At 39.0% G+C, this 13,800-nt stretch overlaps 1 protein-coding gene across 5 annotated transcripts in view; it reads left to right on the forward strand.

Moving 5' to 3' along the window:
* The window catches only part of CDKL2 (cyclin dependent kinase like 2), a 53,197-nt gene that overhangs the window by 20,240 nt on the left and 19,157 nt on the right, over positions 1-13,800 (forward strand). For all 5 annotated transcript variants that reach the window (XR_008547517.2, XR_010156567.1, XM_016951581.4 and 2 more), the window contains exons 4-9: positions 3,135-3,313; positions 4,861-4,973; positions 6,547-6,686; positions 9,793-9,881; positions 11,961-12,096; positions 12,934-13,235. Coding sequence is in view for 3 of the 5 variants with exons in the window: in XM_016951581.4 (XP_016807070.1) it covers positions 3,135-3,313; positions 4,861-4,973; positions 6,547-6,686; positions 9,793-9,881; positions 11,961-12,096; positions 12,934-13,235 (959 nt within the window). In the remaining 2 variants the exon portion in view is untranslated. The remainder of the gene's footprint in view (positions 1-3,134; positions 3,314-4,860; positions 4,974-6,546; positions 6,687-9,792; positions 9,882-11,960; positions 12,097-12,933; positions 13,236-13,800) is intronic.

Genomic DNA, 13,800 nt, shown 5'->3' on the forward strand with positions numbered 1-13,800 from the left:
CTACCCTTTTCATAGTACTTTCTCTGGCCACCCTAGTCTGCAATGATGGATTTTAGGAAAAATTCAACTCATATCATCTTGGTTATACTTAGAATCTATTGTGTTACTCAAGTTATAAGGTATTAGAGTTGGGAAGAAACATGGTGATCATGCACTTTAGCCCTCTCATTTGTGGGCCGAGAAGATAGACTTAGAAAGACTGAGTTGTCTATGGCTGTACTGAAAACCAAGGACTAGACCCAGGTCTCCCGACTCCCAGTTTAGCTCTTTCTTTTTTTCTTTTTCTTTTTTTTTTGAGATGGAGGCTCGCTCTGTCGCCCAGGATGGAGTGCAGTGGCTCGATTTCGGCTCACTGCAAGCTCCGCCTCCCAGGTTCACGCCATTCTCCCTGCCTCAGCCTCCCGAGTAGCTGGGACTACAGGCGCCTGCCACCACGCCTGGCTAATTTTTTGTATTTTTGGTAGAGACGGGGTTTCACTGTATTAGCCAGGATGTCTCGATCCCCTGACCTCGTGATCCACCCGCCTCGGTCTCCCAAAGTGCTGGGATTACAGGTGTGAGCCACCGCACCCGGCCCCAGTTTAGCTCTTTCTACCACAGCACAGGTGGTCTGAGACTGGACCTGTGTCCTCATCACTGATATCTAGGGTAATAAAGTTGGTAGCCTATACAACGTGCTCAGCAATGGCAGATTGCCATTTAGGATGCTGGTCTTCTGAAAGAGTTAAAACAAATCTACCTTTTTTAGTTTTCAAAATACAATTTGCTTATATTAGAGAATTAGGCCTAATAATGTCTTTTGCCTAGCTGTAGATTTTTAAATATATATATATTTTATATATCTAATATATATCATATATGATATATATCTATATAATATTTTATATATATATATTTTTTGAGATGGAGTCTCTGTCGCCCAGGCTGGAGTGCAATGGCGCAATCTCGGCTCACTGCAACCTTCCCCCTCCTAGGTTCAAGAGATTCTCCTGCCTGAGCCTCCCAAGTAGCTGGGATTACAGGTGCCTGCCATAGTGCCTGGCTAATTTTTGTATTTTGACTAGGGACTGGGTTTCACCATGTTGGCCAGGCTGGTCTCAAACTCCTGGCCTCATGATCCACCTCCCAACCTCCCAAAGTGCTGGGATTACAGGCGTGAGCCACCGCACCTGGCCAGATTTTTAAATATTATCTGAATATCAGCATCCTGTTTTATTCTTACAAAGTCTCTCCTTTAGAAATTTTAATCACTAATGTTTTTGTTTACTCTTTACATTTCTAATTGCCTGATGAATGTCTATACTTGGGTGCTCAGCATTCCACCCAAAAGTCCAATGATTAAAACTAAACTAATTATTCCATTAAAACTAACTTTCTCTAGGCTTTTCTAATTTTGAAAATGAAACCACCATTCTTTTAAATTCTCAGGTTCAAACAAAATATCTACAAAATATCTACGACTCTTCTAAATTCTATTTCTTTCTTTTCTTTTTTTTTTTTTTTTTTGAGATGGAGTCTCGCTCAGTTGCCCAGGCTGGAATACAGTGGTGCGATCTTGGCTCACTGCAACCTCCACCTCCCGGGTACAAGCAATTCTCCTGCCTCAACCACTCAAGTAGCTGGGATTACAAGCACGTGCCAGCACGCCCAGCTACTTTTTTGTATTTTAGTAGAGACAAGGTTTCACCAAGTTGGCCAGGCTGGTCTTGAACTCCTGACCTCAAGTGATCTGCCTGCCTCGGCCTCCCAAAGTGCTGGGATTACAGGCTTGAGCCACTGCGTGTGGCCTATTGATTTTTGATTTATTGTATTTCTAAACTGTATTTCCTCCTTCCCATTCCTCTGAGCACCAACCTAGGTTAGGCCTTTATCACCTCATACTGGTCCCACTGCTCTTCTTCGTGCCTCTCGTCTTTCTCTCTGATTTAGCTCATTTATGGCCAACATCAATTTTAAACACCACATTGTCTATCACTTCCATGGGTTCCCAGGGTCTTGCCACACTTCCTAGTATGTCAGCTGAGATATTCCGCCTCCACTTCACACAACCTATACTCTAGAAAAAAACGTTTTCTGGCCAGGCGTGGTGGCTCACGCCTGTAATCCTAGCACTTTGGGAGGCCGAGGCAGGTGGATCACCTGAGGTCAGGAGTTTGAGACCATCCTGGCCAACATGGTGAAACCCCGTCTCTACTAAAAGTACAAAAATTAGTTGGGCATGGTGGCAGGCGCCTGTAATCTCAGCTACTCGGGAGGCTGAGACAGGAGAATCGCTTGAACCCAGGAGGCGGAGGTTGCAGTGAGCCGAAATCGCGCCATTGCACTCCAGCCCGGGCAACAAGAGCAAGACGATACCTAAAAAAAAAAAAAAAAAAAAAAGTTTTTGGCCCGGGCGCGGTGGCTCACGCCTGTAATCTCAGCACTTTGGGAGGCCGAGGCGGGCAGATCACGAGGTCAGGAGATCGAGACCATCCTGGCTAACACGGTGAAACGCCGTCTCTACTAAAAATACAAAAAATTAGCTGGGTGTGGTGGCAGGCGCCAGTAGTCCCACCTACTCGGGAGGCTGAGGCAGGAGAATGGCGTGAACCCGGGAGGTGGAGCTTGCAGTGAGCCGAGATCGCGCCACTGCACTCCATCCTGGGTGACAGAGCGAGACTCCGTCTCAAAAAAAATTTTTTTTCCCCACAATCTCTTATCTATCCCCATTTCCATTCTTGCTCTCCTTGTTACATTCACCTGGGCTGCCCTTCTTTCTCTTTATTTATCTAGGTCATACTTAGTATTAAAGACCTATGTTAGAGCCCACCCCTTTCACAAAAATTTTCCCTGACTGCCCCAGCTTCAATGATAGCTTTATTCTCTTAGTCTTGAGAGCAGTACATTAACTGAACAGTTGATTTAGTAATTTGAAAAAATATATTTTATCCAATGTTTTTGATTGTTTAAATAAAATTTCAAGTATAGATGTTCTTTCTTGCCCAACTAGGTCCTAGGTTGTTTAGGGCTAGGAGCAACTTTCTATGCTTTTGTTTGTATTCTTTATAGGGACAACATACAATGCCCTGCACATAGCAGGTGCCCCAAAATAATTAATTTTATTTAACATCCGTCACACTCTGCTTCTTGTCTAGATCATACACAGAGATATAAAACCAGAGAATATATTAGTCTCCCAGTCTGGCGTTGTCAAGCTGTGCGATTTTGGATTTGCGCGAACATTGGCAGCTCCTGGGGAGGTTTATACTGATTATGTGGCAACCCGATGGTACAGAGCTCCAGAACTATTGGTTGGTGATGTCAAGTATGGCAAGTAAGACATCAGTAATGGGGAGGAGTAGATTTTTACTCTTGCTTCTTGCTATAGTGGAATATGTTTATGATATAGTAAATGATCCCTCTAATACTGAAAGGAAGGCTTGAGTTTCAGGGGCTATATAAAGTAACTTGTAATCATTTTTGGTGCTTCCCCTTTAAACATTCCTGTGAAACAAGTATACTTATTTTAGAGGTGGGGAAATTAAGTGGTCTATTTTATACAGTGGGTTGGAAATAGATATATTTATCACTTGTAAAGAGAGGTGAACATTGGTTAAATGTGACATTGTTGGAATGGAGAAGATGGAATACGCAAGGGTGGAGGCAGAAATATAATTAAGTAAAATGTTTTTAAAACATAAATTTTCTTCACAAGGGAATTCTTCAAAGAAGAAAGGGTTGTAACTTTTACTGCTTTTGATTGAAATCTTTCTAAAATATTTTCTACAAGTTCTGTTGTCAGAGCACACTAAACATTATTTATTATTTTCTTGATTACTGAGTTCTTATTTTGCTACCATGTTATAATTTTTGTGCCATTTTATAATTCAGCAATAACCTTAAGCATTTTAAGGTAGTTGTTCCTATGCCAAATGATGCTTGCATATTCTTTGAGTTCTTGTAACGATTTTTAAGATAGTTTCAAAATTTTTATCCCTAGGCTGGGTGCAGCGGCTCATGCCTGTAATCCCAGCACTTTGGGAGGCCCAGGCGGGAGGATCATGAGGTCAGGAGTTCAAGACCAGCCTGACCAACATGGTGAAACCCCATCTCTACTAAAAATACAAAAATTAGCCAGGCATGGTGGCATGCACCTGTAATCCCAGCTACTTGGGAGGTTGGGGCAGGAGAATCGCTTGAACCTGGGAGGCAGAGGTTGCAGTGAGCTGAGATTACGTGACTGCACTCCAGCCTGGGCGACAGAGTGAGATTCTGTCTCAAAAAAAAAAAAAAAAAATTTATCCCTATCATCCCTCAGTTCTCTTCATTGTTACTGTATTTATCCTTAGCAGCCACCTCCTCTTTCTGGTATGCTGTTTTCAGTGTATGATGGCATAGCATAGATTGGTCAAGCTTGCTAGAGTTATGCGTAAACAAAGAATGAATAGGCTCTAAATGGAGCCTGAGAGTTTTATTTCCAGAATAAAGTATACATAATAACTGTTTTGGCTTTTCAGAAGGCATTTCCCTTTTATGTCACATGATTGAAGTTTCTGGAAAGCTCACTATGTAAAATTGGGAGTTAGAATTTTAATAGGGAAAAATCATTTCATGGGTAATTTAAGGCTTACTATAGGTTGAGTATTCCTTATCCTAAATGCTTGGGACCAGAAGTGTTGCAGATTTCAGATGGGTTTTTTTTTTTTTTTTTGGATTTTGAGATATTTGCATTATACCATTGGAGCATGCCAAATCTGTGAATCTGAAATCTGAAATGCTCTGGTTGGCATTTCCTTTGAGCATCACCTCAGTGCTCAAAAAGTTTTGGGTTTTGGAGCATATTAGGATGCCAGATTTTACATCACATTGCTTTTCTTTCAGGGCTGTTGATGTGTGGGCCATTGGTTGTCTGGTAACTGAAATGTTCATGGGGGAACCCCTATTTCCTGGAGATTCTGATATTGATCAGCTATATCATATTATGATGTGTTTAGGTAAGGTTACACATCTGCATTTTAAATTTTAGACATTTTTCTGCATATTTGTTTGTGCCTGTGTGTTTGTGATTTTTTAAGCTGTTGCATTAAAGATTATATATGTTTTAAGTGAAGGTAGGGAGCATATAGGAAAACTCTGTGTGTGTGTGTGTGTGTGTGTGTGTGTGTGTTTTGAGATGGAGTTTCGCTCTCCTTGCCCAGGCTAGAGTGCAATGGCGCAATCTCGGCTCACTGCAACCTCTGCCTCCTGGGTTCAAGCGATTCTCCTGCCTCAGCCTCCCGAGTAGCTGGGATTACAGGCATGTGCCACCATGCCCAGCTAATTTCGTATTTTTAGTAGAGATGGCGTTTCTCCATGTTGGTCAGTCTGGACTCGAACTCCTGACTTCAGGTGATCTGCCCACCTTGGCCTCCCAAAGTGCTAGGATTACAGGCGTGAGCCACCGCGCCCAGCCACGTGTGTGTTTTAATTTATTTTTTCCTTCAGTCTGGCATTGGTCTATCTGATGCATGTTTTTTTTTATTTTTTGAGATGGAGTCTCGTTCTGTCACCAGGCTGGGGTGCAGTGGCAATCTTGGCTCACTGCAACCTCTGACTCCCAGGTTCAAGCGATTCTCCTGCCTCGGCCTCCCAAAATGCTGGGATTGCAGGTGTGAGCCACCGTGCCCGGCCCTGGTGCATGTTCTTAATCACGCTCACATCCCCTTTCCCCTCAAGAGAGAGGAAAAGAGCAGAGGTTGTGCATTTCTCTGTACTTTTACATACCGTTGATTACATGTAGAGAGGATGCAATGATCATTTATTATTCTTGAGTCAGTAAGCATTTGGTGTAATGTGGCTACTGTCCTTACTTTCACATTCAAGAGGGGAGACACAGAGATTTCCAAGGTTGATTTAATCTTGCCACAGATTTGGACTTCTGCTATTAGTGCTTTTGACAGAATTTCAAAGCTGGACTATCAAAATCTTACGTTTGTTGAAATATCAACTTCATGTTTGAAGATGGAGCTTAGAAATGGAAATAATGGGAAAATACTTGGGGGTAATTTAACTATTTGATTTGAAGTTTTCAGATTAGAAATTAAATAAGCAGTACAATAGTTTCTTACAGTGGAATTTTCAGATATATTCTACATTCAACTAGATATTAAAGTTGAGAAAAAAGATTAAAGTGCTCAAATCTGACTTTAAGATAAGCACAAAATCAGTTGACCAAATATTAAATTCTTAATGGGGAGAACTGATTTATCTAGATTAGATCCTGTCCATATGACTATTAATATATTTGTTGTTTTATTCAGCACTTTATGCTTTCTAGTTAGAAACGAAGTGCTGGTACTTATATCTGGAAAGTTATAAAATATTTTTTACCTGTCCTTTTCCTATGCTCCTTAAGACTGCCATATACCACCACAGTAACAGCATTGTCTTTGGTCAATTTTGCACGTTGAGAGAGCCCCAAACTCCATAAGCTGTGTTCCACTATTTCCTCTACTTCACACCACCTGTCTCTTCACCATTTCTATCATGTTGTATAATAACAGAGATATGTGCTGTTTTCACTTCCAGGTAATCTAATTCCAAGGCATCAGGAGCTTTTTTATAAAAATCCTGTGTTTGCTGGAGTAAGGTTGCCTGAAATCAAGGAAAGAGAACCTCTTGAAAGACGCTATCCTAAGCTCTCTGAAGTGGTGATAGATTTAGCAAAGGTAATCATACTTATTGCTTACACTTTATGACAGGGAATTTATGCACTATCAAGACTTTTTTTTTTTTTTCTTGTCTAGTTGATCTTTTTTTTTTTTTGATGGAGTCTTGCTCTGTCACAGGCTGGAGTGCAGTGGCGCGATCTCGGCTCACTGCAAGCTTCGCCATTCTTCCGCCTCAACCTCTCTAGTAGCTGGGACTACAGGCGCTCGCCACCATGCCTGGCTAATTTTTTGTATTTTTAGTAGAAACGGGGTTTCACTGTGTTAGCCAGGATGGTCTGCATCTCCTGATCTCGTGATCTGCCCGCCTCGGCCTCCCAAAGTGCTGGGATTATAGGCGTGAGCCACCAGCCCTGGCCTCTAGTTGATCTTTTAGGTCAACAATTTCCTCTAATAATTTTAATTTTTGTACATTTAGAAACAATTTAAATAATTTGATGGGGGTAACTTCAGAGAAAAAGGACTGAAAATTTTACCTGTTTTAAAACTCATTAAGAAACCATTTATTGTTATCTAGCATTTTGTAAATGTGAAAACATCCTCATTGAAAAACACATTAAAAACATAAAAACACTGTATGATTTTAATGTTTAACATTTAAAATACAAGCCTTGTTTAAATGGAAAAGAAAATAAAAGTAGGATAAGAAAATAAAAAGGGGCTGGGCACGGTGGCTCACACCTGTAATCCCAGCACTTTGGGAGGCTAAGGCCGGTGGATCACTTGAAGTCAGGAGTTGGAGACCAGCTTGGCCGACATGGCAAAACCCCATCTCTATTAAAAATACAAAAAAATTAGCTGGGCATGGTGGTGCATGTCTGTAATCCCAGCTACTCGGGATGCTGAGACAGGAGAATCACTTGAACCCAGGAGGCAGAGGTTACAGTGAGCTGAGATTGCACCACTGCACTCCATCCTGGGTGACAGAGTGAAACTCTCTCTTTAAATAAATAAATAAATAAAGGATAGAGAAGTAGGAAAATATTAAAATGTAGGGCATAGGATGGCCGGGCATGGTGGCTCATGCCTGTAATCCCAGCAGTTTGGGAGGCCGAGGCAGGTGGATCATGAGGTCAGGAGTTCAAGACCATCCTGGCCAAGATGGTGAAACCCCATCTCTACTAAAAATACAAAAATTAGCTGGGCGTGGTGGCACGTGCCTGTAACCCCAGCTACTCGGGAAGGTGAGGCAGAGAATTGCTTGAACCTGGGAGGTGGAGGTTTCAGTGAGGTGAGATTACGCCACTGCACTCCAGCCTGGGCAACAGAGTGAGACTCCATGTCAAAAAAACAAACAAACAACAACAACAACAAAAAACAAAATGTAGGGCATAGGATCATGATCTGTATGATATTGTCATAAGGGTTTTTGCTTAGCCACTGTATTGGCTGCAGCCAGTTTACAAATGGCCAATACTTTTTTGTTGTATTTGATTAAGGAAGATGTTAGAGAGGTTTTCATTCTATCAAGTGAGAATCAACTCTAAAAGTTGACCTTTTTGGGGAATTTTTAGCTCAAAAAGTTCTCATCAGTTAAGATTGTTTAAATATTGATAAAATAGGTACCTCTAAAACACTAGGCTGTAAGATTTACCCATTTTTTTTGTTTTTTAATTCTTTAACTCATGACGTTTAATAAGCTTATAACTAATTATAACAAGTTCTTAGAATAATACATTTCCAGTTTTTTACATAATCTTCTAACAGATGCAAATATTTTTAATTGGTACAAGCTTTGTGATCTATCTGTAAGGAGATATAAAGGGAATAAAGGTAAAACTATTGTCCAACTTGTGTACCTTAATCATACCTTAAAGAATCATATAAAACTTCTAAAACATTTTATTATGGAAAATTTCAAACGGAAAAGAAAATAGAAAGAATAGTTGTTTAACAAACCTTCATGTACTTATCATCTAGTTTCCACAATTATCAACCTTTTGATAATCTTGTTTAATTTATCTACACTCTTTAACTTTTTTTGGAGGATTTTGAAGCAAATCCCAGACGTATTATTTTACTCATAAGTAGCACAGTTATGCAGAGAACTTTTCTTGTTCATTTAAAGCTACTTATTGAGTCCCTTCTATTTTTACTGGCATGTTAGGGGTTTTAATGAATCAGAACAAGACTTTGCAATAAAATAAAATAATCTTTGTAAAGCATCTAGCATAGTGATAAGCACAGGATAAATCATTTCCTTTCCATTTTGTAATAGCCTTAAGTTTTAAAAATTCCAAATAATTTCTTACTATCATAAAATATCTAATTGATGTTTAAAGTTTCATTAATTTTCACAAAATTTATTTCATTTCATAGTTTGAATTAGGATCTAAATGAAGACTATAGATTGCAATTGGTCGATATATTTTTAAAACTTTATTTATAAGCTTCTCTTCATCTCTTTCTTTTTTGTTTAAACCTTGCAATTTATTTGTTGAAGAAACTAAGTTGTTTGTCCTTAGAATTTTCTACATAATGCAGTATACATGTTCTTCTGTGTCCTGTATTTCTTATAAACTCACAGTAGAGCTAGAGCTCGATCAGAATCAGGTTGATTCTTTGGCAAAACTACTTCATAGGAGGTTTCTGTATTTCCATATAGAGACACTGAATGTTTGGTGGTCTTTTTGTGATACTAGCAACCACTGATGGTCATTGTCTAGATTTGTGCTTTATTCTTTATCCTTGATTATAGATGTGTAAAATTCATTGGCGGGCAAGTGTGGTGGCTCGCGCTGGTAATCCCTGCATTTTGGAAAGCTGAGGAGGGTGGATAGCTTGAGCTCAGAGTTCGAGACCAGCCTGGGCAACATGGCGAAACGCTGTCTCTACAAAAAATACAAAAATTAGCTGGGTGTGGTGGTGTGCACCTGTGGTCCCAGCTACTCAGGAGACTGAGATGGAAGGATCACCTGAGCCTAGACAGGTCAAGGCTGCGGTTAAGTAGTGATCACACCACTGCACTCTAGCCTGGGCAACAGAGTGAGACCCTGTCTTAAAAAAAAAAATCGTTGACTATAAAGAGGATTTTTTTTCTATATTTATAAATTTAAATGTAGGTAGTTTTTCTTGATATGAACTCTAAGTGTTCTTAATTTTTCAGAAATGCTTACATATTGACCCCGACAAAAGACCCTTCTGTGCTGAGCTCCTGCACCATGATTTCTTTCAAATGGATGGATTTGCTGAGAGGTATAGTACTTACCCATGTTTTTCAGGCCATACTAACCTAGGGTTAAAGTAAGTCTTCCACAATAGTCACAAATAGCACTTCTCTTATTTCTGTTCCCACCTACTTTGCAGGATCTCAGATATCTACCACTCTACCCCCATATTCCCTTAGCATTACTGCAGTTCCTAGGGGTGGTCTCCTACATTTACTAAATTAGTGCTCTTGGTTTTCATGAAGCGGTCATTTTATGCTCTTCTTTCTGTCTCCCTGTGGTGACATCTACCAGTCAGATCATTGATTTCTATGTTGCTACCAACTGTGTGATGCCATCATCTTAGATACTGATGTAGTTACAAAAGTGCCATCTCCTATTGCTGCCAAACTCATATCACACCAAGTCCTTTGATACTGCTGACACTGCTGATGTGTTGGAGACCTTGATATGCCAAACCTGTGGGTGCCAGAGTTGCTGGCATGGTCTTCTGTGCTGCTCAAGCTGCTGGCAACAGTGCAGCTGACGAAACAAAGAATAGTGAGATGAGTGGCAGTAACACGTAGCTTAATAAAAGGTAGCTAGGTTTTCCTATTTGCTTTTGTACTCAATTAGTTGTGATATGTTGTTTTTGTGGAAGTATATGAAGAAACTCTGGCCTCACGTAAGTGGATAATTGTGGGTATTCTTTGATTCTATACCAAAACTCTGATACCATAGCAAAACTTGACAGTGGTAGTTTCTTTCTTTTTTTTTTTTTTGGGATGGAGTTTTGCTCTTGTTGCCCAGGCTGGAGTGCAGTGGTGCGATCTTGGCTCACTGCAACCTCTACCTCCTTGGTTCAAGCGATTCTCTTGCCTCAGCCTCCCGAGTAGCTGGGATTACAGGCATGTGCCACCACAACCGGCTAATTTTATATTTTTAGTAGAGATGGGGTTTCTCTGTGTTGGTCAGGCTGGTCTTGAACTCCCGACCTCAGGTGATCTGCCCACCTGGGCCTCCTAAAGTGCTGGGATTACAGGCATGAGCCACCGTGCCTGGCCCAGTGGTAGTTTCTTAAAGACTGGTTGCATTGTGGAATGTGAAACCATATCATTGAGTTTTTCTTCCTTTGTTAAATTAAAATCCATTCCTCTGTCTTGCCTTTTTAATGGATCTTTTACCCATGCATGCTTTTGTAATATCATGCTTTAGTCATTTGGAAAATATTAGTTTGCTGAGTTAAGCAGATCTTAAAAATATTGATATATTTCTTGTACAGCATCAAAAATTACATTCTATCTCATAAAAGTTTGTGAGTTTTGGGAAGCTGCTAAGCTCACAGTGGTGGATACAAGTTTAACAGAATTGTAATTTTTGCATAAAATTTTGAATTTTATCATTAACACAATAATTTCTGTTTTCCTTGAAGTGACAAGATCACTTTATTTGTTAAAAGAAAATGTTTCCCATAGACCCAAAGTCTTAATAACCATAGTTTTTCTGTCAGTCTTTCTTTCAAGTAAAAATATCTAGTTTAGTTTGTATCACAAATAATTATGCAAGCATTTTTCTTAAGACAACCATAGTGTTTTGGTTTGTAGCAGAGGTGCTTTACGTATATTCTCATTTTGTCACACAGACCATAAAAAAAAGGATGCGTTTAAGAGTTTGGCTTTAATGAAGTTAATACCTTTTTGCTGATTCATCAGAGACATTCTTAAGCAAGACTGCCTTTTTTTTTTTTTAAAAAAAAAAAGCAACTGAGAATGTGTGGTTATCAAGAAAGTAATGACTGCTAGTACATTTTGGTTTTGCTGCTTTTCTTCTTGGTAAGGTGTCAGCAGTTTTATCCACCACTGCTTTCACGTTAACCTGGTGAGAAAGACAAACATCTTTATGTTAAAATAATAGCATTGACTTTGTGAACCTTCTGAATGTTCTTAGGGATCCCCAAAGATCTACACACCACCCTTTCCAAACTGCTGATCTAGGCCAGGATTTTTCTCATTTTTAATAACATAGACTAGTTTAACATTCAATTTTTAAAAAATAAATATCTTGAAAGTCAATTTTTTTGTAGGTTTATCCATGTCTTACAATTTTATTTTATTATATTTTTATGTAGGTTTTCCCAAGAACTACAGTTAAAAGTACAGAAAGATGCCAGAAATGTTTCTTTATCTAAAAAATCCCAAAACAGAAAGAAGGAAAAAGAAAAAGATGATTCCTTAGTTGAAGAAAGAAAAACACTTGTGGTACAGGTAAATGTTCATGTTTCACATTTTAGATTTAATATACTTATTTTTTTAAATTTTTTGAAAAAAATATGATTTTGAAAAAAGTTTTCTGAGCAGTGAGCAAATTGTTAACTTTTAGTTTAGTTGTAAAAATGTATCTTCTCAATAGATATTACCTGTTTAGAAAACTTAACATATCATGTTTTGAGTACCTGTTATGTGCCAGACTGTGCAACAGTGCTTAAATCACATTCATCCAAGAACATCTAGATATGTGTTTTCATGCACACGTATACACACAGACACATGGAACAAACAACCCTCACTCCACTTATCTTTCTTAAAGGATATGAGTGAAAAATATTGTCTGTAGAAATTTATATGAAGTAAAAATTTGAAAAGTGAGATTCGGATACTTAACTTAGGTTTGCTTTTCCTGGTGAACTACCCAGGATCTGTTCTTGATAAGGTAATTCAAATCCACCACCAATCCACTTATATCAAGTACACCAAAAGAAGAAAGAGTTATCAGTTTTGTGTTCCCTGACTCTGAATATGTAAGAACAAAAGTGGAATTCTTGATTCCTCTTCCATGAGTTTTTCCACTGATGTGTGTGTATGTGTGTGTGTGTGTCTGAGTGAGCTGTGTGAATTGCATTTCCATTCTTTTTGTATTTTCCCAATAACTATCTGAATAAGAATCTGGCTTTAATTTTAATCCCCTAGGAAGAATAAAGAAAACAGTTTCAAAAAGGTGATACTTATGATATTCTGCTCTAGTTGACAAGTACTTTATAAGAAGAGGTAAATTTTCATTCTCTTCAGATCATTAACCTTATTAATATTTTTATTAATGATCAGGATACCAATGCTGATCCCAAAATTAAGGATTGTAAACTATTTAAAATAAAAGGCTCAAAAATTGATGGAGAAAAAGCTGAAAAAGGCAATAGAGCTTCAAATGCCAGCTGTCTCCATGACAGTAGGACAAGCCACAACAAAATAGTGCCTTCAACAAGCCTCAAAGACTGCAGCAATGTCAGCGTGGACCACACAAGGAATCCAAGCGTGGCAATTCCCCCACTTACACACAATCTTTCTGCAGTTGCTCCCAGCATTAATTCTGGAATGGGGACTGCGACTATACCAATTCAGGGTTACAGGTATGAATAGCAAAATAAGATCAAAAAAGTGTTTAAGGACATATTTGCAAGTTGCAAGGGTTTGTCAATTCATCCACATTGTTTTTATTCTCAGAATTCTGGATGCTATTCATTCGTGTCAGGTAGCTGTTTCAAAAGACTTTTTGGCTGGGTGATGAAGATTATTAGCATTTGACCAAAACAATTCACCAAAGTCCTGAGAAAGTAGGGTTTTATTGCTTAAGGTGAAGAGAATCTACAGCTATATAGTCTAATAATGTGAAAGCAGGTTGTCATACTAAAAGAGATAATTTTTGAGTGGCTGCTGCTGCATGGTGTGACTGTGAGCCTATAGTAGCATAAGGAAGCTCCATTTGGGAATTTTGCTGAAAGGAGGGTAATGTATTTGGTAGGAGTTGGGGGCTGCTGGGAGGCATGAGGGTAGTGTTAAAGAATAGAATGTTTCACCAGATTTATGTGCATTGTATATTTGAGAATAGACATTACATTCTGGTTAAACTGCTTGTTAGTTGGTACTGTGTCATTTGGTTTTGTGCTTGAAAAAATAATTATTGCTGGTTCTAAC

This window comes from Pan troglodytes, chromosome 3 (genome assembly GCF_028858775.2).
Source record: "Pan troglodytes isolate AG18354 chromosome 3, NHGRI_mPanTro3-v2.0_pri, whole genome shotgun sequence".
In the NCBI taxonomy this organism is placed as follows: domain Eukaryota; kingdom Metazoa; phylum Chordata; class Mammalia; order Primates; family Hominidae; genus Pan; species Pan troglodytes.